Here is a 24644-nt window from a genome sequence, read left to right on the forward strand (position 1 = left end):
GATCCGTGGCGTACACACTGATTGGTCTCCAGGTAAGCCCGCGTCGTGCGCGCATGTAGCATATGAACATAAATAAGTACATATGTTGTGAACAGGTTGTGAATCAAGTATGTCTCCATCAACATAGGCTAGTAAGGTGGGCATTAGCATTACATTGAAAAGATCGGTTCAAGGGTAAGCGTGTTCGGTGGTAACTGATACTACTCGGTAGGTTTCTTGGGAGCTGAGGATTTGCCACGGGAACGAAGAAACACGATCGCAGACCTGCTCTTCCTCGGTGTCGGATGACCATCGTCATGTTCCACAGTCTCCGAAATGGAGTGGGGATTTCCCTCAGACTCAGAACCCGAAGACAAGAAATTCGAGAGGATAGCCCATAAATTGTTCCCGCTGAGACGAACATCATCTTGCAGAACAGCTTGATCCGCGATACGTGCAAGTCTTCGAGCTTCGTCCGTGTCACGTCGGGAAACGATGCAACTGGCCGGCGGCTGCTCGTCCTCATCAAGAGCCCACGCCCAACCCCAGCTCCCGCTAGAAAGGTCCGTAGTAGAGGCTTTCCCCTTGTCCTTGCCATCGCGAAGTTCTCGAAGATGTAGGATAACCTTGGAAAACTCTTTCTTCTCAAGGTCCATGTTACGCCTCCGCCGCTTCTCTATAGATTCTATCTCCTTCCGGAAGCGATCGTCAAAGTGAGTTTTCCCATCTATGTAACGTCGCAGTGCTCGCTCCGAAATGACTCCGATCATGTTGGAGGGAACCGAAAAAGCATCTAATTCTTCTTTCCGTTCAAGGGGCCTGATCTCCCCTTGCGTTGAAACACGTTCACATATCATCCCCTCCTTCCAGAAATGGCCCTGTCACTACTGTTTAGTATATTTGCTACTGACCACGTGTGACGATGTTGCATACCGCCGGGTCACAGTACACACTTGCCTCGCCCGCGTGACGAACCACAGATTCTGAAGAGGTCGCTTCGCTACGTTGTCTAGAGGCTTCAGGGGTGCTGGGGGTATCAAAGAAGGGAATACGTTTCCCAGATCCCGGACGCGGGGATGACGTTAATAACCCTGAGCGTGCTTGCGCAGACTTCGCGCGGAAGAAGCTAACACGAGAAGCCCGGGAATCCGAAGGTGGCATCGATGACTTCGTCGGACCGAGAGAAAGGGGTGGGTCGTCTCTCCGGCCATCGAGATCGTTGACAGACAGCGGTCGGAGAAATTGCGAGTTCGAAGTATGCTCGACTTGCTCCTCATGCTCTGGAGTGAGTAACACGGGTTGTGATAGTGATGCAACCAAGCCCGGTGAAGAGGGTTGAATGGGAGTAGTCATACCAGTGACGTGCTTAACGAAGCTTGCCATGGCACGATAACAGAATTTCGCTGGAGTGGTAAAGCCAAAAAGGACAGGTAGGACGTGCGGGGCGTCTAAAAGCAAGTTAAATATGGAATATGACTAGGGGAATTCGTGTGCCCACCGTCATAGACTTGCAAGTGAACCGGTGTGGGCCGGTGCCGGCTCTCTATGCCAGCCAATGGTGGATACATCGCGCGCGCTGCATCGTTCACCGGGAATTGGGATGGCTCAGCGGCCTTGTGAGCACTATTCGCAGGCATGGACTTTAGTACACCACTATCGAACGTAACATCGTACTCACCAATAAATGATTTCATCCCTCAATACCTCCTTCTCACCCGCAATCACCATTAAGGGAGGTAACCCGCCCAAGTAGGACACAGCAGGACTGACAAGAGGATGTCCTAATAGACTATTCTGGGTATAGAGCTGAATTTGAGAATCTACCGTCAACAATTCGCCTGATTTCGCCTGAAGTCGTATGGTCTGATCCTCCTTGTTGTCTACGGAAGGCAGCGAAGCGGTGGTTCCGACATTAACGGGCATTCTTGAAGGTTTATCTTCGTCATGCTCATCGAGACTAGCAATTGAGCCTGCCATTGAACGACGTAAAGGATCCGCCGTAGATACGCAATCATCCGCCTCGCCACCATTGAGACGGACCATCTGATGGATCCTTTTGCGAAGCCGGCTATGGACTATTTGCGTAACTTCACGCGACGGTGGAGGCCAAAGAGTGCTAGGTTTCTGTAGGCAAAGACCATATGGAGGAAGAACGTCCTGTAAAGCATGGTTTGTTTCTGATCTGAGAACCACCGGAGAGGAACATACCGTTTCAGTGTTCGTGTGAATACTAGGAAACGAGTGCGTCAAATCACACCAAGGAGACATCAAGACTCCACCCGCAGGCATTGGGAGCCCTGTGTCGCGCAAGACCTGCAAGAGAGCTAAGGTCAAGCCTCCACCAGCAGAATCTCCTGCCACCACGATGTGGGCGGGCTTGACTGGTTGATGGGCCGCTCCAGGCGGAGGCCTGATCAGGTACAGATCTAAGGTGCTCAGGTTAGCAGCCAAAATGCTTGATTCGTTGGCGTACTCACAAGCTGTGAGGAGGTCATGAAGCGCACACGGAAACGGGTATTGAGGAGCCAAGCGATAATTAATAGCTAAGATCCCATAAGTGTAAATGATCCACGCCACGTGTGGGCGTTAAGCAAATTGCCTACCAAATACGCGTCCGTTGATTTTTCTAGCATGACGCTGTATACCATACCTAATAGATGTAGCGGATTAGCATGATAAAGTAGACTGACTAACAGAGAAAACTCCACCTCTCTTGATCGATACTCCCGAAATAGTAACCTCCTGAGCCACGACGCTGAGTATGTGCTGACAGTGAAGTGAGTTCACATACCACCGTGGGCGTAAAGAATGCATCGAAGCTCGTCCATGTCCCTATGGTAGGTACTGCTCGCTTCTGGATTCGAGGTTTGCGTGTTCGCTGTGGAGTCAGTGTTGGGTGGCGATGACGGAGAGGTTGTTCCATTTTTCTCTGACTGCGTGCGGCGTCTCTTGGCTGCTTGCCAATCTTTCTTCGAGGTTACCCACTCAGCATCGATCCTATTGATGGCTGCAAGTGAGATGAGCCACATTGCGTGGAAGGTTTGCCATACCCAGGGATCCCGCGAACTTGCCACCACTTGGTGCCTCCGACTATACGTTTTGCGTGGTCTTCACCACCAAGCGCATCAATGAGGTAAGTCGCAGCTTCATCGCAGCAAGATACCGGGATAAGAAGTCGCACAACGTGTACCGAAGGAGGTGCAGGGGTGCGGTTATTAGCGAATGCCTGTACCTCTTCTACAGAATGGCTGTGCCCGACATGAATCGGGGAGAATTATTGTCAGGAGTCATTAAAGAAGCTTACTAAGACGAAATCACAAGAAATCTCTGAGGTTACTCGTCACATTTACAACCTCCATCACGGTGCAGGGGGCAAACACACACCTTGACTATGTTGAAGGCTTCGTCATACAGCAACTTGTTTTGCCTCAGCTGTGTGATGACTTTTCCATTCTCCTTGTTCTCCTTCTTTAGGCGGTCAAAATAGTGGTGGACGAACGTTTCGAGAACGATGGGTCCTAGGTGGAGGCTAACCTGACGTGTGAGGGGGTTCGACATTTCAGAAGGCGAAGTCTAATGAAGCGCCGGAACAGAAAGCGAGTAACACTGCAAATTGCGCTCTAATGCACAGAACTTCGAATTAGAACCGAGTAGGCCGATAACCAGTGGAAAATTGTGCACCGCAGGGGATGGGATTGCAAGCCCGTGTTGAAAACCAAGATCTAAGAAGTTTCAGCGTTTATATGCAGACAGCATGCAGACAATCAACAGCGTTGCACGCGGTAATAATCCGCGTTGCTCGCGCCTGGGCCTGCAGGCTGTGGAGGTTGTGAACCTATCACACCACGTGACCGGCATATGGTGACGCGTGTACCGAAATGTGATACTGCACGTAAGGACGAAGAGAACAAAAGGTGAAACAAACACAGGGTGCCTGGGTCTCGTGGCCGGCGAAGGGGACTTATGAATCAATATAATACTCAATGGCTCCGGTGGGTGTGATGATGCAACAACGCGAGAGGCAGTTGGGCTTACGTAAGTCCCAATGAGAAGGTTACTGCTTGGAGGTTCCTCAGTATCTGATTGTGGAGGATCTCATCCTCATTTGGCCGATGTAAACCCTCGAGATAGTGTTGATGAACCATTCTGAAATTTCAAACACTCCTCGGCGCGCAAGTACCAGCACACTAGTTGGACGTCAAATTCATGTTAGCTTTAGCAAGTCGTGCGTAGACCGTCTTCCGTCCTGACGCGTCCGTTCCGGGCCGTGAGAGCGACTTTCCGTTCTCGTCTTTATACCTTAACATTATTGTTGCTGCGCGATTGACCTTCGCGACCTCGTCTTTATTGTGTTTCTAGTGTCTCGCACCTATGTGTGCTTTTTCTTGTTACTTACGAAGGTTATAGCGCGTCTCACAACGAGACCGCCCTTGTCACGCACCAACGGGTCCAACACCCGGATGTCTCGGTATTGTCATACTTAGGAGTGTTTAGTCTCATACTGTAGACTTGTCACCTCAGGCGTTGTCACACTAAGTTCCCATTTCTTGAAGCGGCCTTTAATATACTCGTGGAATTGTTTCTTTTGTTTAGTAACAGCCCAAGATTCCGCGAGTTTGAACACTAAATTGACTGCATTGCTTCTCCCACCTGTTTCCTTTCCTGCCTTTCGAGTATCGCGTGCAGCAAAACTATATCTCATTTCAAATTAGCACAGGCCACCCCCTACATATACCCATTCAGCGTTCAACAAAATATCTTACAACGCGACCAGACGGGAGCACGAAAATGAAAGAAAAAGGAGAGAAGTGAGATATGGCAGAATTTGTCAGGGATCGCGAATCCACGAAACTCCCATTAATCTGCGGTGTAGCTAACGACGTGCCACCACCTCGGTCATCACGCATCCTCTTTTCGAGGAGCGACAGATATAGCAAGCGGTAGTTGAACTCCACAGGTGACCTCGCCCTCCACAGTAGGCACCATCACCGCACACGACTCACGTCGAATACGCCTCGCTTTCTCGGTAAGGGATACCTCGAATTGGCCAACAATCTCTGCCAAGAACGCCTGGATCTCGATGACGCTGTGTGGAAGGGAGGAGTCAGTAGGTGGCCACGGATTTCATACAACAGATAGTCGTTGCTCAGCTGTCCTGTGGCGCTGAAAACATGGCAATACTTACGCAAATCGCCAACCTAGGCATGCACGGGGTCCGCCACCGAAAGTTAGTCTAGGAAAAGGAGAAAGGTCAAAAGTGGGTACGCAAAGAATATAGGGACCCACAGGCTAGAGTATACACCAGCAGCAGCCTCTTTTTTGTCTTTCGCAATGCCATCTAGCCAACGATCCGGGTTAAACACGTCAGCATCCTCACCCCACATATCCTTGTTGCTGTAATGATATTGATATGCATATTCTGGGTAGAAGGGATGGAAAGCACAAACCGGTTGTATGCAGCGATAGATGCTATAACGCGAGTCCCTTTAGGGACCAGTACCTCATGCATTAACTGCCCCGACTCCGTCCTGATAGGTCGAGAAAGGGGCAGAACGTAGTCCTGGGCAGCCATGCGAAACGCTTGAGGAGCTACACAATGGTACCGCAAAGTTTCCTGTTGTTACCACGGTGCGAGTAATGGGGCTCAGTCGTTCCGTTGTGAGATATCAGATGTGTGCTTGCCTTGACCATAGCATTCAGATATGGCATATCATCCAAATCAGATGCAGTGAACTGTGTGTCGCCGCGAGCGTGGATGACGGACTCGTGTTGCCTTATCTCCGATCTGAGTCTCGACTGCATCTCCGGCTTCCGTGCCAATTCCAGCAGGGTCCAACCGATGGTATTCGACGTCGTTTCATGACCCGCAAAGAGGATCACGCTACGACAGGGGTAAGTTCAGAAAATTACCATCCTCAGCATCTTCAGTACATGAGCGTACCGCATCTGCGAGTATAGCTCTTCATCACTTAGCCTGTTCTTCGCCTCGGCGTCCATGTTTGCCTTGACTATGAAAAATATGATTACATGGGTTATAGGCCTCGCGGCCTACTTACCCAGCAGCGTGAAAATATCCCTGCTCCCCTTCCCTTGCAAAAGAGACTCTGCCTTCTCTGTGACCATACTTTTTGCGGCAGAAATGGCGACTTTGTTCACTTCACGGACACGTGCAGCACGAGGGTTTGAGGAGTTTTTGGCCCAATATTTGAAGATTGACATCGGGATGTACTTAAGAGCTTCCTGGATGAAGATTTGTAGCACAGAAGGGGTACCAAAAATGCTCATCCTGGGCGGAAAATGTAAGTATCAGAGGGCCACACCCTCCAATAAAGACAGCACTACGACGTACATCATCCCCTTGTAGCTTTTCGCTAGTGGACTCTCCGAATCCTCGAGGCTACCCAGCCGGACGTCGAAGGCACCTGACTCAGAAGTGAAAACGTAAGTTCAGAACACGACATTGACTACTACATTTACCCTCTGCTATTGCATCCAAAGTAGCTCGGGACATCCAGCTGGCGATGTCCAGTACAACCTTGCCACTATTATCAGCCTCTACAAGCTCTGTCCATCGCGCGACGAGCTTAACAATAGGTCAATATCAGGCTCTATCCAACGCCAAGCAACTTACAGCCTGCACAGATGCCTGCGCTACGGCCAAGAATTCCCGTGACTCAGCTGGCCCAAAGCCAGGATTCAAGACCTTCCTGTGTCGTTTGTGGATGTCGCCTGTAGATATGACATTATTAGATGAGCTCCCGCGGGAGCTCAGGTTTCGACGCACCCTCTGCCCAGAGAACGCTTTTTCCGTTCAGCATAAACGACCGAATCCGACGTTCGGGTGCCTTTAGGAAATGATTGGAGCCGGTGGAAAATATTCGCGACAAGGCTTTCGGATCAGCAATCAATAGTTGGACCTCCTACGGCCATGAAGGGAGATGAGAAAAAGTTCATATATCCTATCATCACACCTACACCAAGGATGCCTTTCACACGGATGACATCGCCGTAGAGGCTTTGCCAGCGGAACTCAGCATCACCAGCCTGACTCTGGTACAACTCGGGAAGGTTCCCTTTGTGGAACGACTAAGAGAGTGTGTACAAGCGAAGGGCGCACTCACCGAAAAGGAACGATGTGGGCTTAGGCCCGCGCATTCGAGAAAGAGAGCTGCTGGTGAAACGCTTGTAGAGGGCATACACGATGAGGGCAAGGTACGAGAGTGTCGAGTAGGGATCCATCTGAGAAGCTGATCAGTGCACTCCTGCCAGAACGGTGTTTATATACCATATGAATTTAACCAAAACCTCAGCAAGCACGTTTACGCGTCCACCCACGACAACGCTTGTATTTTTACGAGGGATTACTCACCACCATTGATAAACCGGGTGCCGAGAGTCGGCAGTATGGTGAATGATACTCATCAGGTGTCAGCAATAAACTTGTCAGAAGCAATTGCTGTAATAGCCTTTGACTCAGAGCGGCGTATCTTCCCCCATTGCAAAACTCGGCTTAGGAGCAAATGTTCCTAAAAAGTCAAAACCAGAGAAGTCCGATGACCCCGATAATCGTCCGATTACTTCAGGTTCTTCGTCCAGTGGATGTGATATGTGCGCTGACTCGCCGTCGACGAGTCCGACGCGATGACAACGCAAATGTGACATTATCTAACCACATGTGCCACCGTTCACTTCCCACAACCCCAGGTCTCGTGCGGAAAGAAGCCTTGAATCTGAGATTAGCATTCGGCATTTCTCATGTACGAGATATGTACATCGTTGAATGATATAAAAATATCTTACAAGATGAGACGATGGAGTAAAAAAAAAGAGATACAGAAGAATGTTTCAGGAATCGAGGGCTGCACGAAACTCCCCGCCAAGAGAAACGAACGCAAGGAGGGCTCGAAGGTCGAAGGTGTAGCTAGCAACGTACCGTCGGTGAGACGATCACTTCGGCTATCACGCGTCCTGATCTGCAGGAGCAACCGATATAGCGAGCGGTAATTGAACCCCACGAGCGACCTCGCCCTCCGTGGCAGGCATCATAAATACATATAGTTCCCGCTAAACCTCGCTTTCTCGGTGAGGGATACTTGACATTTTCCACCAAAAAAGCCTGAGTTCCGGTGACGCCATGTAGATGAGGGGGATCGGAAGGACGTCATGGATGTTGTGTAACCGTTGGTCGTCGTTACTCAGCCAGACACTGACGCAGAATATATGGGAGCACTTACACAGTCATGATTTCGCGTGATTTCGCATGAAGATGTATGGACTCATCCTCCTTGTCTATGGTGTTCCTGAAGGTTCATCTTCGCCGTGTTCATCAAGACCAGTAGTTGAGTCTGCCATTGAATGACGTGAAGGGTCTGCTACGGATATGCAATCATTTGCTTTGCCACTCTCGGTAATGAGAAGGACCATCTGATAGATCTTTTTGAGAAGTCGGCTATGGACTATACGCGTAACTTCGTGCGACGGTGGAGGCCAAAAGGAGCTAGGTTTCTGCAGGAGAGACCATATGGACGGAGGAGCATCCTGCGAAGTACGGCTTGAGTACTTTTGTGAACACTGGGAAGCGAGTGCGTCAAATCACACTAAGCAGGGAGCAAGACTTCACCGAAAGCTTCCCCTTTGGATTCGAAAGTCTACTTCGCGCAGGACCCGCAAGAGAGCTAGGGTCAAGCCTCCACCGGCAGAATCCCCTGCCACCACGATATGAGCGGAGTTGACTGGGTGATGGATCGCTCCAGGCAGTGGCCTAACCAGTACAGATCCGAGGCACGTAAAGGGAGAGGATATCAGTGGACTGACCGCCGTGCAAACAACGCAGGTGCAGGGACCCCGGGACTAGGTGCCTCGCTCGTGATCTGCATCGCTCCGTAGCCTAATTTTACCACCCATAGGTAGACTTTTCAAGCAAATCGTCAAAGTCGTCGCGTCGTACCCAAGAGGGTACATGGGTCTGCAGTGTGTTGCACGAAGCGCCCGGAAACTGTTATAATACTAAGACTTTCGAAGCGTCAGTGTATCTCATTTGGACAGATATCGCTTGAATTCTGTCCTCGGGCCCAAGGAACTTTGTTGAGAGACTACGGGATCATGCAGCTGGTATACCCGCTTTTTATATCCCTGCCAACTCTTGTTCCAGAGCATTTTGCCACCTGGTCGTTTGGTTGCAGAGCGAGAACGGTATCGGGGGTATGGGCCCTTATCCAACGGAGGGACAACTGGACTTGTATGTCTATAATTTGTGTTTCCTGACAGCCTCTGGGTCGCAGGAGGGGGTACTTCAAAACTTCAATGGCCACGCAGCCCACAGCTAGCTCGCTGACCTTCGTTGCCAAGTCGTACTTTTGTGACGCATTGCGACATACGCACTCTAGCTATCTAATCGCTGCATTTGATCGAGAGAGGTGCAACAACAATAAGTATGTGTAGCCGACTCTCCCCTGACCCATACCCCTCCGGATCGACCGTGGGGGGTATGGATTATAGATGTCTCAAACATGGTACATCCTCCCCCTCCGCGCACTGGCCCAAGATTAAAGAATCCACGGCCCCAGGGCAAAAAGTACTCCCGGACGGTGGGAGTCGTTGATCCTTCAGTCTTTCTTGCCGCTCCACAGTTAGAGCTTCCTCGGTGGTGTAATTAGAATCTGGCACGGAGATCGTACTGCCGCAACAATTCACGAACAGTGGAAACAAAGCAGAAGTAATAGAGGGCAGCAGCACTCCCACGTTATGGTACCACCCGTCAAGGTCAATGACTAAGAGATGGGACGCGAATTCAGAGACGAGGGCGAGCACTGGAATAAAGTCAAGCGGTGAAATCAATCCATGGCATTGAAAGAGCTGATGAACAAATCGGATTCCCGGAGACAATCATGGATTACAGGGTCGCGTAGAGTAGGGATATCGAGACGCAACCGCTGAGCAATATGTTGGTACTCGACATAGAATTTGACTGACTCTTGGACGATGCTCTCGTTCGACCTGCTGAAAATGAGGTGTTACAAGAGCGATGCACGGAAAGTTAAAGAGGGCATGTACGCAGACGTGTCGATGGCTGTTTCCGAAGCATGCTGAAAGATTCCGACGATCGAGACGCAAGAAGTTCGACCGGGATAAACACCGGGAGGACAGGAGCGTCTACAGCTGCACGACTGGGCTTAAGTATGACCATGAGATAGAGAGAAATGGTCGTAGTGACCTTCGTCGACGACCATTACCTGTGAATAGTCCCTGGAGGCAGGGGGGATGGTATGGATGATGTGGAGAACCACCATCAGGGATGCCCGAACGGGATGGAGCCCCCATAGTTCCTTTACAAGATTGAAGACGTACCCACGAAAGACAGTGAAGGCGAGCCTAATGGTTTTGCGGCTTACGGGGCGCTGTGCGTTGGGCATGGGATAGCTGCCCCTATGGCAAGGGATAGCGCGTGATGCGAGTCATGACTGCAGCAAGCAGGCAGTGACAAGAAGTGGGTAGGCAGCGTCCGGATGAGAAAAACGAAAAGACGACCGCCCACGTTCCTACGCCAGAATCTCAAATCTTTTAGAGTTCCACATGCTTCACTATGTGAAACAAGATAATGCCTTGCCCCAACTTGAAACTGCCATAATCCAGCACTCGCCACTCCCGTAATGCCAACGATCCAATCTCGAGTTTACACCAGCGAAGCGCATGTGGTAGAACAGCAGTAGTACGTCCTTCCTACCATCGGACTCGACAGCTGTGATACGATGGGAGTGCCACTCAAGTACGCCTGTTCCATCCATGGATCACAGGTAGCTGGGAGTGGCTTACCGAATTACCGCGCTGCTCACCCTTTATTCCTAGGTACAACGCGCGCGGTGCGGCAGGTGTATGACGAGGTGTAACTATAACAGGTCAAGCAAATAAGGAGGTCTGCCAAACCTGCTGGCATTATTTGAGAGCCATAACCGCATTGTATAGAGCAAGTTCGACGCTGGGACCAGTATCTAAGCCTCGGTAATTTCTTTTCCCGCTGTTCGCGGAAGCGTTGTCCCTGCCAACATACAGGGAAGAAAGGGAGATATGCACGTTTCTGAGGTGCTCATACCGTGCTGATAAGACATATGTGTTGGTACATACGTACGGAGGCAGGCATTAGACACGAAACCACAGTCAATTGCCCGCGAGTCGACGGAATATTGCGTGCTCGACTAATATTCGTGCTCGACTAATACTTCACACTGAAGAAAACCAAAAGCTGAAACTACCGCAGCAAGTACTTCAGGGTCGAGCACCAATGCATCCCCGCGGGAATTGACTGAAGCTACTAAGAGCCACGTGGGGGGACTCGTCTCACCAAATCCCTGACTAGTGACTCGCTGCCCCTTTATTCGTCGAAGGTTTTGCGCCCTATCGCTTATTAGTGAGCCGGGCCGGTGAACGTGGTGCCCATCATCCAGCCTTTCAGCGGGTTTCTGATCCAGTGAACGGATGGCCTACCATCGCGCGACCCCCCCCCTTGCAGTAATGTCCAGTTTCTATACCCGTTGCGTACGGCCCGACAGAATGCCAACACTGACGTCCAACGGAAACGGATTGGTCAACAATGCTAAACCATAGTCATAACTGTGCGTTACACCTTGCTCGTACCGCGTAGGGGCCAAACCCGACCTCATCGATTCATCCAGCCTCACCAACATTATACATCGTGTTTCAGTGGTTTCTCATCTGTAGTGTGATATGACTTGCCCTTTTAGCAGTTTGCATTCATGTGGTGTCTTGGATGAAGTTACACAATAGGGCCATACTTTCGTTCAACTTCCTATCTCCTCGCGCCGCGAGTGGATGTGGCGTGAATATTGAATGCGGGAGGGCCCGTCGACCTGTCGAATCTGTGCCACGTCCTGCCATTGCGTCATCATCACCACTTTCCTGTGTAATAATTCGCCGAACGCATGCCCCCATGTGGAACCCACTAGAATCGCCGAAAGGGGATCTGCGTTCGAGACCAACGTGATCTGTTGAATTCAGATAATTGATGAGATCACTGCGGTCGTGCCAGAGGAGCATGGGGCACCAAGCACGCCATGATATGAATCCGTGCCCTATCCGATGTAAATTCCGATCTAGCCAGCATGACGAGAGGGTACCTAAACTTCGCCGTGCGTCAGGCTCCACTTTCCGTTTTTATCTGACTAAGTTGGGTTGTGTGTGCAGCCATATCCGCAAGTGGGCTAAGCTGTGCTATACTCACTTCCTTCCTAACAGACAGGGTACCTACAGGGTGCTCTCCAACGGCGACTACGCTACAGTCGGTCTTATAAATAAGCACAGGGGGGGAGTGATCTCTTTCACGAAGCAGGAATGCATCCCAGTCCGGACAAATTGTCTGTGTATCCCGGTTACTCGACCGTCCCCTGTTCGATGCTTCTCAGGATGCTCCCATTAAGTAAATCCTACACGCTTGATGGTGCCGTGGCCGACACTTGCCCACCACCGGTTCAACCCGTGCGTTTTCTCGAACGTTTCATCTCATGAATGCTGAAAGGAAGCATAGAAGCTAGTTCCCAACGTAGCGGACCCCACTTGTCCGGGCCACGGCGAAGGAGAGAACACTCGATCACCGCAATATCAGCCATCAGCCCCGCTCCTTTTTTGGCCCCCTGACACGCCGGAAGGACTCGTCGGCGAGTACTATTCGTTCGGCAACACCGTCCAATATACTCCAAAACCAAATCAAGTGGTACATCCCAGCGTGACTTCCGTGTTTAATAATAGGCGTGCTCAATTGCAGATGTCGTCCAAAAAGTCGTCAAGTTTGTCAAACTTATATTGAGGTTTCTGTCACTCAAAGCGAGACAGGCAGGGCTATGCGAGTGCATGTGAGGTAATGCTGTCTCCGGCTGCTCTGGCATGGGAATGACCAATTAGGCAAGTGGGGAGCTAGTCTCCGAGCCTCTGTGACATGCTACTGGACTCCGGCTCTGTAGTGAAGTTCGTACTAGGAACAACAGATGGACTACAACTTCTACTCAGAATATGATACTCCAGCTCTTAGTCTCACTGAAGCACACAGCTTCCAGCAACTCTATCCTCACAATGCTATACAATCAGCTGAAAACAGGCAGCCAGCAAGCATATTCAGCCTCCCAGAGTTTGCAAGCAATGGTCGCTATGTGCACAGTGGCAGTGGGACACTCACTGGTTCACACAGGCCTCAGCAGTCCATGGACAGTGATGGTCATACCTACCTGTCCTCCTTAGGCATGTTCTGGGAGGGTGAACACTACATGGACCATCAACAACACCATCGAAGTCATGGAAATGGCACAGACTGGTTCAATAGAAGGTAAAGTTTTCAATACTTCAATGGCACACAAATCTCAACACCAGCATTTCCAGTCAAAATGACCAGCTCCATCCACACAGTGTGCACCAAGGGCAGGTTCTCAACCTGGAGACCCAATGCTATGAGAATGAACAATGGCAGACTTCTGTAAGTGAATGTACACTCACTGACTTTGATTTATTTATTTGAGATTTACCAGGCCTCTGGTCATGGACAACAGAATGACCACCTTACGGTACAGGATTGCACCTATCCAAACACCATGAGCAATGACCCCGCTACATCACCATCACCATGCATAGCCCCCCTGAAACAGAAGCGCACATGCAATGAGAGCATGAGCCTTCCTGAGGGTGGGGAGGGTGTTAAGAGGATGCGAAAGGAAAACCAGCCACTCGCACAAGAGAATGGTGCCAGTACCAACAAAAAGCTGGTAAAACCAATGAAGCAACAGCACAAGGCAAAGCAGAAGGCCAATGGTGACAAAGCAATGGAGCAGTTTGAGTGGATGCAGGAAAAGGATCGTAACTGGACTGATGTTGATACGACACTCCTTTTGGAAGCACTTCTAGGCAGTGAGAGCACCTACTTCAATACTCTCATTGTAAATGCCAAGCGTGCTTATAAGAAGGTAACTTGGAACTATAATTTACAATTACACACTGACTATATTTCCTTGTGTCGATTGCAGGTTGCTTCAGAGGTTTTTGGTGACCAGCAGCGCACTGCAGAATCTGTCAGAGGGCATTACGAACGCCTGAGGAAAATTTTCTCATACATTCTCAATTACGAGTCAATCACAGGAAATGGAGGAGGAGATCCAGATGTGGAGATACTTGATGAACAGATTGAAAATGCACGACGTGCAGGGAAGGATGTTGGAAATCTGTCAGGCACCATATTAAAGAAGTTCTATGGGCTGGGATGGTACGAGCTATTTAATGACAGGTGAGCGAGCAAATTATGTTTGCTTGAAGAGGAACTAAACAACGTACAGGCTTGGGGAACATCCAGGCCTCACACGAGAAGAGGTATTCCGGTCTGGATCACTGTCAGATGCTGTTGAGATCAACAGCAATGACGAAGATGACAGTGATTTTGAAGTGAAGATACAGGCCAATCCATCGGCATCATGCAAATTTGAAAAACCTACATCACGAAAGCCCACTTCCACCACGACACCTCCAGCAAGCAAAGGTAAAGTGGCAGTGCAGAAGGGCATCACAGCACCACGACACCGACGCCAAACTTCTCACGGTGGGTTCAGCACAGAAGCTGCAGAGTTTTTTTCATCAAATGTCAAGTACTTGAGGTCTACGATGGAGTCAGAGAAGGAATGCTTGATATTGCTACAACAGAAGGAGGCCCGGGAGGAGAAGCAGCATGATCTTTTGATGGCAAAGGGAATTGCGGAGGTTAGGCAGGCAGAAACAGATGCAAAAGTGAGGCACGCACGAGAGGTTATGTTGATGGAAGGAATGCCAGAGGAGGTCAAGGCCCGTGCACGTGAAGTGCTACTGAACTACTTCTCTATCAATCAGTAATCATCAGGTATCATACTGGAAAGAGGTCATCTAATATTACATTCCGTCGCTGCCGACCAGCTTCCCTGGGCCACTCATCTGTCTCCCAAGCAGGAAGTGCTGTTCCAGCAGCTTGAATGTCATCAGCCTCTCCATAGCCACACAAATCCACATCATCAATATCACCATTGTCGACCTCAGTATTACTGTTTTCAAAGAAAGGAATGAGTTGTGGATGATCACCCAAGTCTATGCACAAGTTGTGCAGAGCAACCAGCGCCTCCACTGCTCGATAGGTATCGCCTATGTCCTGCTCTGGCGGCATGTCCTTCAGGCTTGGAAACCGGCCCTTCAGAAGGCCAAGGGAATGCTCAACTGTGATGCGCTGTGAAGACAGTCGTCTGTTGAACTTCCGGCGACGTTGCCTCTCCACAGGTGGCTGTGTATTGACCTCAGGCTCCGTGAATGGGCAGAGAATATATGGTGATGACGGATAACCTAGCGGCCCATCAGCACACCCAAAACACGATGACTAGATAACTATACCTTTATCTGCAAGCAATAAAGCATTGTCTCGAAGGTAGTGAGAGCGCTGTTGCCAGATATGTGACTTCTTCCACATCGTCACATCAGATACTGATCCAGGCCATCCAAGCTCAACTGCAGTGAAACGGCACTCATGATCAACGATGACTTGAACATTTAACTTGTAACAAGGTGAGCACAAGACATTGCAAGAATTATATCAACGCACTGCAGGAAATTTCTTCCGGCACATAAAAGAGAAGCCATTGCGCTCTGGCATCTGCGTTAGGCGGATGAGTGTGCCATCCAGCATCCCAATGCAGTTTGGGATGCCAGAATGATCCATAACATGCCTCGCAATTTCCTGATGGCGCTCTTCATTGCCCCATCTCACAACTTTGAGGCCAAGTTCCCTCAAGGCACGTACTACTCGCCTACAGTAAAGGAAGACAGTGCCAAAACCAATCCCTAGCTTGTGTGTGGCCTGCATGGGATTTGCACCCAATATCCCATAACGAAGAAGGAAACAAGCAAGTTGAAAGCACACTGGCCGTTGCGGCTTTGTTCCAGTGGATTCAAAGATCGGATTTTTCTCCAACATGTGCACCAAGCGATCAAACGTAGTACGGCCCATCCTGCTCAGTCTATCAGGATCCATCAGTGATGGAAATGGACATGACTCACCGGTATTCATGGCGGAAATCACGATCTGGCCAGCTCAGAGACAACTCAAAAAATTCATTACACTTCTGCCATTGATTGTAAGGGCCACGAAGAATCAGTGGTGATAGTAACCCAGAGAGAACATAGAGCCCCATGCTCGTCCTAAAAAAAAAAGTGAGACTCGTAGATCATGTTCTTCTGACTCAGCATCTTGTCTGCCTTCAAGATCCTGCTGAATTTGAGCTCGTTCTCGCCTTGACTCTGCCAGCATGTGTGCATGTGCAGAATACAACGCAAGCAGATCACTGGCATCCTGTTGTCGTAGTCGCCCTGTGTGCGGCATGTGGTGAGCGTTGAACATTGAGATAGACCAGCGCTCGAGTCTTCGTCGATAAGCATTGCCACATCAGTGCTCTTGCCTAAACAGGCCTCAGAGCGGCCGGAGCCAGCATTACCTCACCTGCACTTGCATAGCCCTGCCTGTCTCGCTTCGAGTGACAGAAACCTCAATATAAGTTTGACAAACTCGACGACTTTTTGGACGACATCTGCAATTGAGCACGCCTAATAGCATTTGGGAAGCAGAGCCGGGATCAGCCCGAGTGGATAACCCTTACAATGTACTTCCTCAAGATTCAGTACAAGGCGTGAACCGCGTTTGTAATGCCGGCTGCGACGCAGGGGTCCTAGCCAAAGTAAGCGACATTGGTTTATTCCCTTGTTGCGGCCAGTTTCTCACATCATGCTTCCATTCGACGTCATATTTACAGGAAAATAAGTACGCCAGCTGCCCGCTAACCCGATGCCTCTATCTGAATGTAGAGGGGACATTGTGTTCGCAAGAAATCAGCTGTGCCGTAGTTCCGGGCCACTTTGTTTACCATGGTGTAGAGAATAAGTCTCGTAAGGAAGTGATCCACTGCAGGTGGAAAGGCTGTGCCACAACGGTTGCTCGACGCGCATTTGTTCGACACATCCGTGAGGTACATCTTGGACACATAAGGGGAACGAGTGTCCACATCTCGATTCAAGGCGACAAACCTAACCCTTCTTCCTTGGGGACCCGGTGAAACGGTGCAGGTGGCCCCTCTGATTGGGGCATCCCGGCCTGGTACGTTCGCACCGGACAATACCTCGAGACTACCTCTCATCTTTGACTCAGAACACAAATTGTGGACTAAAATGGACTACTGTTCATTGGCGGAACTGCTACATCAGCAAATCACGAGTTTACTTATCCTTACTTGACAGCTACTTAACATTTGCTTATCATACCAACTGCCAAGCAGCTGTCTGCTTGGATAAGTAGATCCTTCTGCTGGATACTTACTTAGCACTGCTTATTTTTTACTTAATGTGTGCTTAGCTTATTAGTTTCTTACTTGAAATAATGCTGGTTCTGTTCTGTCAAGCAGATAAGCAGCAACAAAGTGCAATTAATATCTGCTAAGCACATGCTAAGTAGCAGTGAAGTAAATTACGTGGCGGTAAGATCGAGGGATTGAAAAACATAGATGAACTAGCAATAGCAATTGGGAAGATGTATTAGAGATCCTGTTGTGGACTCAGTGGATCGTATAAGCAGTAGGGAATGAAAACCTACAGATAAGTGCATACTCGTTGTCAGATCCTGCATCACTCAACAGCTTGGGGTCGAGTTCTTGCCCTATCGCAAGCGAAGCAAGGGCAAGCTCTACAATGGCTTGAAGCTGAGCAATAGATCTTCTTTTGGTGGCCCCTGTAAACTTCCTCATTGGGGCTCCCCAATTCTGGTCTGAAAATGCACATGCAGTCTTGCTATCCTTGCCCAAAGCCATGTTGTATTTGACGGGGGTCTGCACAAACCTTGTTGCCACTTTGGCAATACCATCTTTGACATTGATGGGGGACTTGAGCTCGATGTCACCAGATCTAATGAGGTTCAAGCCATGTGAGAGCTAAAAAACTAATCAATACTGTAGCTATGAAAATGACTCGATAAATGTTACCGCAGCAGCACAAAGTCCAAGAGCACCAACAACACCATGCTTCGCCAAAGACAAAGTGTCAAGAGTGGGGACTTGAATGTATCCTTTGGTTGCAGTCAAATGGCTGCTCAGCAGCAGCTGTTGCACAAAAACAGAGCGGAAGGCCTTCTCAGGAACAGTCGTGTCAAGGTCTTCATATAAGAATGTGAAATGATCGAGTAATACTTTTGCAGTGTCGGTGGGTGATGGGTCTTGAGGATTGAGGAAGAAAGCTATGAGTTGCGCAACGGCCATGGAGGCAAAGCCATGCCTCCAATCACACAAGTGTTGAGACACCTATGGCGAACACAGTCAGCTACAGATGAAGTCAGAATGAAATGGACTTACGACAGAAACCATGGGTGAGCTGGGAAGAATGCTACTTGCCATGTTCTTGAGTATGGGGTATACGACTGGCATGATCTCCTGTAGAGCCCCGCAAATATCTTGCTTGGCGATGTTGAATGCATCCTCTTGGTTTCCGGCCCATAGGATTAGCATCGGAATAACTTCCCTCTTCCACTTCTGATCTTTATGCAGATCCAAGGGGAGATCTGAATTGTTGAAATGCACTTGTGCAGGGACAGTCTGCACTTGACTCAATGAATTGCTCACTACAATAGATCTCTTGCTAGTAGATGTGGCTGATAAGCTGGACATAGAGTTGCAAGCTTGTATCTTGATCTTCTTTGGCATGCCCTTTGTAACCATGACACGTGACTGAAAGAAAATAAAAGATGAAGGCACATGGAGAAAGGTGGTCAGCACATACCTTGGCCATGGCATTCTTGTGCCCCAAAACACAGATGGCATCATCTAGATTGTCGCAGTTATCATCAATGCTGTCGCCCTCAACCTCAGAGGTTGAGATGTATTCCAACTCAGCTACTTTCCTCTTGATGTTGGTGAGTCTGGCAGCAGGATCATTGGTCTCATACTCCTCGGCCATTGCAGCAGTGCACTGAGACTACCATTGCATGAGTAAAAAACCGTTTCAGCATGAAAGATACTCAATGATAACATTTTGAAGAGTGGGGATGTCCAAAGCCAGAGGTCTCACTGGCCCACTAGCTTCTCCATCTTTGCGATCAGGTAGCGAGTCAAAGTTTTCTGGTAGTTGGGATTTGAACTTGTAGTTATATTGGGGATCATTTGGCAGTGGAGAGCTGAGATTGAATACATGGAACTCGACATCAGTAGTACTTGTAGCGAGGGTACTTGTGGACAGAGGTGGTGCAGCTGATGTGCGAGGACTGGCACTGGCACTTGAAGATCGCGTAGAGCTTGTGTCGACAATGTTCACCCAATTTTTGACACACTTAGATAAAGTCAGTTTATTGTCAGAGCTGGCAGTCATTAGGACATTCGCAAAGAAAAGAGTTGCCTCAGTTAGGAGGAACATGTTAAGAAGTAAGATGCACATCAAACCAGTACTAGTGCCAATGCTATTGTCACATGTTGATGGCAGGGATACTTTGTTGTGCGTGGAGATTATCGCTTCACGCAGCGATTTTGCCTTTGCTGCTTTTGTCCCTTTCCCCTTCATCACTACAGGTCCAGCATTGTCTTCCACATCAGCTAGGGGGGTAAGTGGCTCATTCGTCCCTACAAAAAAAATCAGCCTCATGTTTTCTTGGTTAAGCATGATAGATACTGCCATCACTCTCATTTCTTTGCCTGCCAACAGTGTGAGGACAAGGACAAGGACAAGGACATGGCTTGATGGGCTTAGCACTGGCAGCGACACCACTTTGGTTGACCTCCATTTCATCCTCGATTTCACCGATCTGTTGATAACCTCTCTTCAGTGCTGCAACCTTTTTGGCAAGGGCTTCCCGGGTGCATTCATTGTTAGCTTCCTTCTCTGCGCTCATCTGTCTTCTCAGTTGGCTGTTGAGGATGATCCTACTGGGATGCACGTTAGCCACCTGGTGCTTCAGGCGACCACTCACAAGTGTCTCCTGTGGGCACTCTGCAGCCAGTTGGTTGTCCATATCTCGCAGTGCAAAGGGTTGTTGGCTGTGTGTGAAGGTGGAAGATGAAGAGACAGAAGAAAAAAAGGTACGCCCACTGCCATCTCTTTTGGCTTAGTTCAATTCTATGTTCAGTCGGCAAATCTTTGCTGTCCCACAGTAACTCCTGTTACTCATCATTTTTCTTTCAGATATGATTCCCTGCACAAAACCTGGCTGCCATCGATGGTTCAGAAACAAGTCAGGCCTAACCCAGCACGTCAACATATACCACCCAGTATTTCCGCCTATCAACATCCCTGCACAGGTAGAACAGCCAGATCAGGTACCATTGCCTGAAGAGGAACAATTCCAGTTCTGACCGGACGACGATGACTATAGTGACCCATCCACAAGCCCTTCAAATCCAACCCTTCTGGCAGAGTTTGTTGGACAAGGCAACAAGTATTATTGGAACTATCACCCAAACCTCACCAGTATGCAGTATGGGTGAAAAATTAAGTATTTACTGATGTATTATTTGACAGGGCAGCCTTGTGATTCGTCTGGAAACCCCCTCCCAGTTGGACAGTCGTCCCCGCAAACTCCTTCTGAAAAGCAACCTAACGATTGGTCGCCATACTCCAGTTGTCTGGAGTTCGAGCTAGCTGACTTCCTGTTCACCCGCAGCCAGATGTCTGCAGCCAATATTAATGAGTTACTAGATCTCTGGAATGCGACACTTCTCGGCACTGGCAGCCAGCCCGTCTTCAAAGATAATGCCGAAATGTACAAGACAATTGATCACACTATACTTGGTGATGTACAGTGGGAGAATTTTTGCATATCCTATACTGGCGAACAACCAACTGATAATGTCCCATCATGGATGAACACCGCGTACAATATTTGGTTCCGGGACCCTAAAGACATTATTCACAATATGCTTTCCTGACCTGATTTTTTGAGAGACATGGATTACCGGCCATTTCAGGAATATGAGAGCGCAATGGACAAGAGACAGTGGGAGGATTTCATGTCTGGTGATTGGGTGTGGACTCAAGTGGTGTGTCTTTTATCTTCTATGTCTCTGAGCACTGTACTAATGGCATGCAAATAACAGGACATAATTTCTCATGATTCAACCACACATGGGTCAACCTTCATTCCAATCATCCTTGGCAGTGACAAGACGACCGTGTCAGTTGCAACCAGTCAAAACGATTATTATCCCCTCTACCTCTCAATAGGTAACATGAGCAACAAAGTTCATTGTGCACATCGCAATAGTGTCGCTCTCATTGCTTTCCTTGCAATCCCACATAGTAAGTGCATCTGATAGATACATAGGAAAGTAATGGCACTAATGAGAGATATACTTGTAGCCGACAAAGAGCATGTGTCCACTGACATGTTCTGACAATTCTGCTGCCAACTCTTTCATTCATCACTTGCATATATCCTTCGAAATTTCAAGCCTGTGATGACCAAACCAACTGTTATGCAGTTTGGTGATGGACACTATTGCCATGTAATTTTTGACTCAGCCCTTATATCACCGATTATGAGGAACAAGTCCTTCTGGCATGTATTGTGCAAGGGTGGTGTGCGAAGTATGTTTTTCTACTTTCCAACTCTTACTATCAACTAACTAGAATCTCAGATGTCTTGCAATGAGGCAGGAACTCGATACTGATGCACTTTATCAGAGTCGCGAACATGCAGAAGTGCTGATTGAGGAGTTTGATCTCAAGACCTTATGGGATGCGTATGGCATTGTGGGTGATACAATTGTAAGTATTGTTTCACTTAGATTCCACTGTGCCTGTGTCCTGAAAACTGATTTCAGCCGTTCACCAGCAGTTTTCCCCATGCCAATATATACCAACTCATTGCCCCTGATATACTACACCAGATCATCAAAGGGACATTCAAGGATCATTTGGTCGAGTGGGTTGAAAGCTATTTGAAGACCATGCATGGCACAACAAAGGCGAATGCAATCTTAGATGATATTGACCAGAGGTACGTCTGCTTTAATTTACATTTCTTTCTTTCCTCATGTAGGATACCTTAGAATCGTGGCCATCACACCTTTCACAGGGCTCCGTCGCTTTCCCGAGGGCCGTCATTTCAAACAGTGGACTGGTAACGACTCAAAGGCACTAATGAAGGTAATTTTAGATCAGGTTGTTTATACAGTCTGTCGTTAACGTTCGATACATAGGTGTATCTACCTGCCATTGAGGGGCATGTACCAATGGAGATTGTGCAAACATTTCACACTTTGTTGGAGTTCACATACCTGGTCCATTGCAATGTCCTCACTGAAGAAACCTTGGTTGCAGTTCAAGATACCATCAACCGCTTTCACAAGTACCAGGAAATATTTCGCCAATCAGGTACCATTCAAACTTTTTCCTTACTGCACCAGCATGCGATGAAACACTACCCTGATCTTATACATTTATTTGGGGTGCCGAACAGACTTTGCACATCAATCACCAAATCAAAGCATATCAATGCTGTGAAGGACCCATACTGGCGGACCAATCGTAACAAGCCACTGGGCCAAATGCTCATTATCAATCAGCGCTTAGATAAGTTGGTGGCCTCTCGAAGGGATTTCAACGAACGAGGGATGCTAGAGGGAAACTGCCTCATGGCAACTATGCAGCTCCTTTTGACTCAAGGTTGGTCATTGGACGATCATATTGATTTTCATCATATTCACATGAAGTAAACAGATGGCAGAGAGAACAGCAGTACATCACAGGTCCTAGGTTCTGGTCCCCATAATGAAGACAATGGTGAGGCTGTGGACTGCCCAACATCCATAGAGGTGCATGTTGAACTTGCTCGCACCACCTGTATGTACCTTATTAACCTGAGTAGTGCAGCGGCTCACAAAATCAACCTCTTGCATTCAGAAATGAAGTGGGCCAGAACCATGACAGATCTTGCAATCAAGCTCGGTCTATCACGTCTCCCTACCATTCTGGAGGAGTTCCTGCTTCAACAAGCCGATGCTGAAGACTACCATGATCTCTGTGACATCCCACTATCTGAGCACCCCATCTATGGCAACAAAATCACTGTCGTTAATTCTGCAGCTGCACTATTCTATGCACCAAGTGATATCAGTGGTATTGGTGGCATGTGGCATGAGTATATCTGCTCATGTCATTCATGGCAGAACAGGCCACCCCGGTATGACTGTACATTTGTGAATACTAATCCAGGGCTGAAGGGGATGCATGGTTTGGATGTCATGTGTATCCTTGGGTTTTTCCTTCATTTCCCAAAGCAAGTGTTACCCATGTGCAGTAGTGCAGTGGTTTGACTGTGTTTGGGATGACCCAGATGTGGATACAGGGATGTGGATTGTACACCTGGCCCTTACTGCAAATCGTCACCTGGCCACCGCTGTCATACACGTAGACACCATATATCGTGTGGCACACCTCGTCCCCTTGTACGGCACCCACCCCATTCCCAGAACCATAAAGCCACATCATTCTTACAATGCATTTACCACCTTCTACGTGAACAGATTTATCGATCATCATGCATTTTCACTTTTATCAGATTCGTACTTGTAGCGTACTTGATTGTATGCTCAAATTCCATAGTAACTTAGCTGCTTGGGATGCTTATCTACTTGAGTCACACTTAAACATTTGCCAAGTTACTTAGTGGTCATGCATGCTTGGCAATGTGGGTGCTTAACGTGCTTATGCTACTTATGTGCTTGACAGGTGCTGCTAAGTGGTCAAGCATGGTTAAGCAGACTTATGATTTGCTGATGTAGGGCTTGCTTCTATATACACATGTAGGGATTCCACTCTTGAGTGGACATAGATATTGCTATTGGCCACCTTTCTTGGTGCTTGAATCTCATGCAGTCTTTGTCAAAACACCGTACGGGATAGCAGGCACAAGTACTTGTGCGTCAAGGTAAATTTCAGCTCTGGCAGTACCGCAGTTGCTCCTGCTGTGCGAGAACATGATGAGGCGTGATATTAACAAGGTAGTTCCCGCAGGTATTCATATTATTTTTGGTCGGGGAGGGGCCCCGCCGCCATTATACAAGGCGAGATAATACCCATCATTTGTCCTCTTTTGGCCGAAAGCAAGGATAACCTCCCAGGAATTCCACCTACAATTTGCCGCCGGAAAGGTAAATTCGCTGACAACGATAGTGCGAGCTCCACAGTGTAGGATAAGGCTGCACCAGTAGCGAACAAGCGTGGTGATCAGTATTTGCGACATCACATCCCAACGTTAAACTTCATCATCACGCTCTACGAGGATTTCCCTGCTAGAATGCGAACTGTGTCATAAATCCCTAAAATATTTACTTACAATGCAGGCTGGGTGGCCAGCTGTATTGATGAAATTAGGGGATATCGACAGCTCCCGAAAGCCTCGAGCTTGAACGCAGTCCGGTGAGCCAGTCGACTTGGAAGATCGGTTGTTTAGATGACGAAGCCCGTACTCATGGTACTCATATAAAAGTGAATAGTTGCATGCAAGTCGAGATGAGTAAGACACGACGGCAACTCGAATTTGAGATTATTCAACCGTGTGCCACTGGGAATGGTTGAGTATCCTTTGTCTTACCGGTTCCTGAAATCCCAGGTGGCTGGTCCTGGGCGGAAAGAAA

At 48.6% G+C, this 24644-nt stretch overlaps 7 protein-coding genes across 7 annotated transcripts; 2 read left to right on the forward strand and 5 right to left on the reverse strand.

The window, feature by feature from the left end:
• Positions 1 to 26: 26 nt before the first annotated feature.
• On the reverse strand, positions 27 to 3773 carry F5J12DRAFT_81162 (uncharacterized protein). Its single transcript, XM_051744852.1, has 12 exons — positions 3364 to 3773; positions 3284 to 3306; positions 3030 to 3227; positions 2771 to 2976; positions 2688 to 2721; positions 2583 to 2629; positions 2457 to 2522; positions 2188 to 2405; positions 1658 to 2136; positions 1478 to 1602; positions 913 to 1427; positions 27 to 857 (listed from the first exon to the last, which is right to left on the reverse strand). Exons 1-12 carry the CDS (start codon positions 3535 to 3537, stop codon positions 201 to 203), a joined length of 2742 nt encoding a protein of 913 aa, XP_051600172.1. The 5' UTR covers positions 3538 to 3773; the 3' UTR covers positions 27 to 200.
• An 881-nt stretch (positions 3774 to 4654) lies between these two features.
• On the reverse strand, positions 4655 to 7218 carry F5J12DRAFT_938186 (cytochrome P450; the record flags this gene model as incomplete). The annotated part of the gene is made up of 13 exons (XM_051749646.1): positions 4655 to 5065; positions 5165 to 5212; positions 5266 to 5373; positions 5427 to 5593; positions 5668 to 5860; positions 5921 to 5987; positions 6036 to 6265; positions 6329 to 6401; positions 6457 to 6562; positions 6611 to 6708; positions 6764 to 6899; positions 6955 to 7052; positions 7101 to 7218. 13 exons carry the CDS (start codon positions 7216 to 7218, stop codon positions 4879 to 4881), a joined length of 1629 nt encoding a protein of 542 aa, XP_051600173.1. The 3' UTR covers positions 4655 to 4878.
• Positions 7219 to 9853: 2635 nt separating this feature from the next.
• F5J12DRAFT_829067 (uncharacterized protein) lies at positions 9854 to 10489 on the reverse strand. The gene is made up of 3 exons (XM_051745652.1): positions 10193 to 10489; positions 10033 to 10137; positions 9854 to 9978 (listed from the first exon to the last, which is right to left on the reverse strand). Exons 1-3 carry the CDS (start codon positions 10389 to 10391, stop codon positions 9872 to 9874), a joined length of 411 nt encoding a protein of 136 aa, XP_051600174.1. The 5' UTR covers positions 10392 to 10489; the 3' UTR covers positions 9854 to 9871.
• A 1483-nt stretch (positions 10490 to 11972) lies between these two features.
• On the forward strand, positions 11973 to 15223 carry F5J12DRAFT_927278 (uncharacterized protein; the record flags this gene model as incomplete). Its single annotated transcript, XM_051749403.1, has 9 exons — positions 11973 to 12122; positions 12178 to 12468; positions 12518 to 12703; positions 12966 to 13309; positions 13354 to 13456; positions 13509 to 13940; positions 14001 to 14257; positions 14307 to 14849; positions 14914 to 15223. The coding sequence occupies exons 2-9, from the start codon at positions 12325 to 12327 to the stop codon at positions 15221 to 15223; spliced, it is 2319 nt and encodes a 772-aa protein (XP_051600175.1). The 5' UTR covers positions 11973 to 12122; positions 12178 to 12324.
• F5J12DRAFT_829077 (uncharacterized protein) lies at positions 15209 to 16193 on the reverse strand. Its single transcript, XM_051745653.1, has 5 exons — positions 16042 to 16193; positions 15711 to 15992; positions 15587 to 15630; positions 15379 to 15538; positions 15209 to 15330 (listed from the first exon to the last, which is right to left on the reverse strand). Exons 1-4 carry the CDS (start codon positions 16173 to 16175, stop codon positions 15516 to 15518), a joined length of 483 nt encoding a protein of 160 aa, XP_051600176.1. The 5' UTR covers positions 16176 to 16193; the 3' UTR covers positions 15209 to 15330; positions 15379 to 15515.
• A 1392-nt stretch (positions 16194 to 17585) lies between these two features.
• On the reverse strand, positions 17586 to 20020 carry F5J12DRAFT_782616 (uncharacterized protein; the record flags this gene model as incomplete). Its single annotated transcript, XM_051742744.1, has 8 exons — positions 17586 to 17957; positions 18009 to 18323; positions 18375 to 18614; positions 18642 to 18746; positions 18799 to 18993; positions 19087 to 19344; positions 19501 to 19631; positions 19741 to 20020. 8 exons carry the CDS (start codon positions 20018 to 20020, stop codon positions 17586 to 17588), a joined length of 1896 nt encoding a protein of 631 aa, XP_051600177.1.
• A 172-nt stretch (positions 20021 to 20192) lies between these two features.
• On the forward strand, positions 20193 to 23580 carry F5J12DRAFT_905493 (uncharacterized protein; the record flags this gene model as incomplete). Its single annotated transcript, XM_051748666.1, has 13 exons — positions 20193 to 20353; positions 20381 to 20475; positions 20527 to 20855; positions 20973 to 21044; positions 21102 to 21303; positions 21364 to 21391; positions 21526 to 21591; positions 21642 to 21771; positions 21828 to 22003; positions 22056 to 22152; positions 22206 to 22671; positions 22909 to 23263; positions 23286 to 23580. 13 exons carry the CDS (start codon positions 20193 to 20195, stop codon positions 23578 to 23580), a joined length of 2472 nt encoding a protein of 823 aa, XP_051600178.1.
• Positions 23581 to 24644: the final 1064 nt, after the last annotated feature.

The sequence above is a fragment of the Pisolithus orientalis genome, assembly GCF_024613125.1.
Source record: "Pisolithus orientalis strain OTSU chromosome Unknown F5J12scaffold_13, whole genome shotgun sequence".
NCBI classification, from domain to species: domain Eukaryota; kingdom Fungi; phylum Basidiomycota; class Agaricomycetes; order Boletales; family Pisolithaceae; genus Pisolithus; species Pisolithus orientalis.

Coding starts and splice junctions, on each gene's coding strand:
- F5J12DRAFT_829067 (XM_051745652.1), bottom strand. CDS start 10,391: ATGCCCAACGCACAGCGCCCCGTAAGCCGCAAAACCATTAGGCTCGCC. Junction 10,138..10,192: donor GGTAATGGTCGTCGACGAAG/GTCACTACGACC, acceptor CCAGTCGTGCAG/CTGTAGACGCTCCTGTCCTC. Junction 9,979..10,032: donor ACAGCCATCGACACGTCTGC/GTACATGCCCTC, acceptor CCTCATTTTCAG/CAGGTCGAACGAGAGCATCG.
- F5J12DRAFT_829077 (XM_051745653.1), bottom strand. CDS start 16,175: ATGGGGCTCTATGTTCTCTCTGGGTTACTATCACCACTGATTCTTCGT. Junction 15,993..16,041: donor GATTTCCGCCATGAATACCG/GTGAGTCATGTC, acceptor TAGACTGAGCAG/GATGGGCCGTACTACGTTTG. Junction 15,631..15,710: donor CGCCATCAGGAAATTGCGAG/GCATGTTATGGA, acceptor CGCAGATGCCAG/AGCGCAATGGCTTCTCTTTT.
- F5J12DRAFT_81162 (XM_051744852.1), bottom strand. CDS start 3,537: ATGTCGAACCCCCTCACACGTCAGGTTAGCCTCCACCTAGGACCCATC. Junction 3,307..3,363: donor AAGCCTTCAACATAGTCAAG/GTGTGTGTTTGC, acceptor GAGTAACCTCAG/AGATTTCTTGTGATTTCGTC. Junction 858..912: donor GTGTGTACTGTGACCCGGCG/GTATGCAACATC, acceptor CAGTAGTGACAG/GGCCATTTCTGGAAGGAGGG.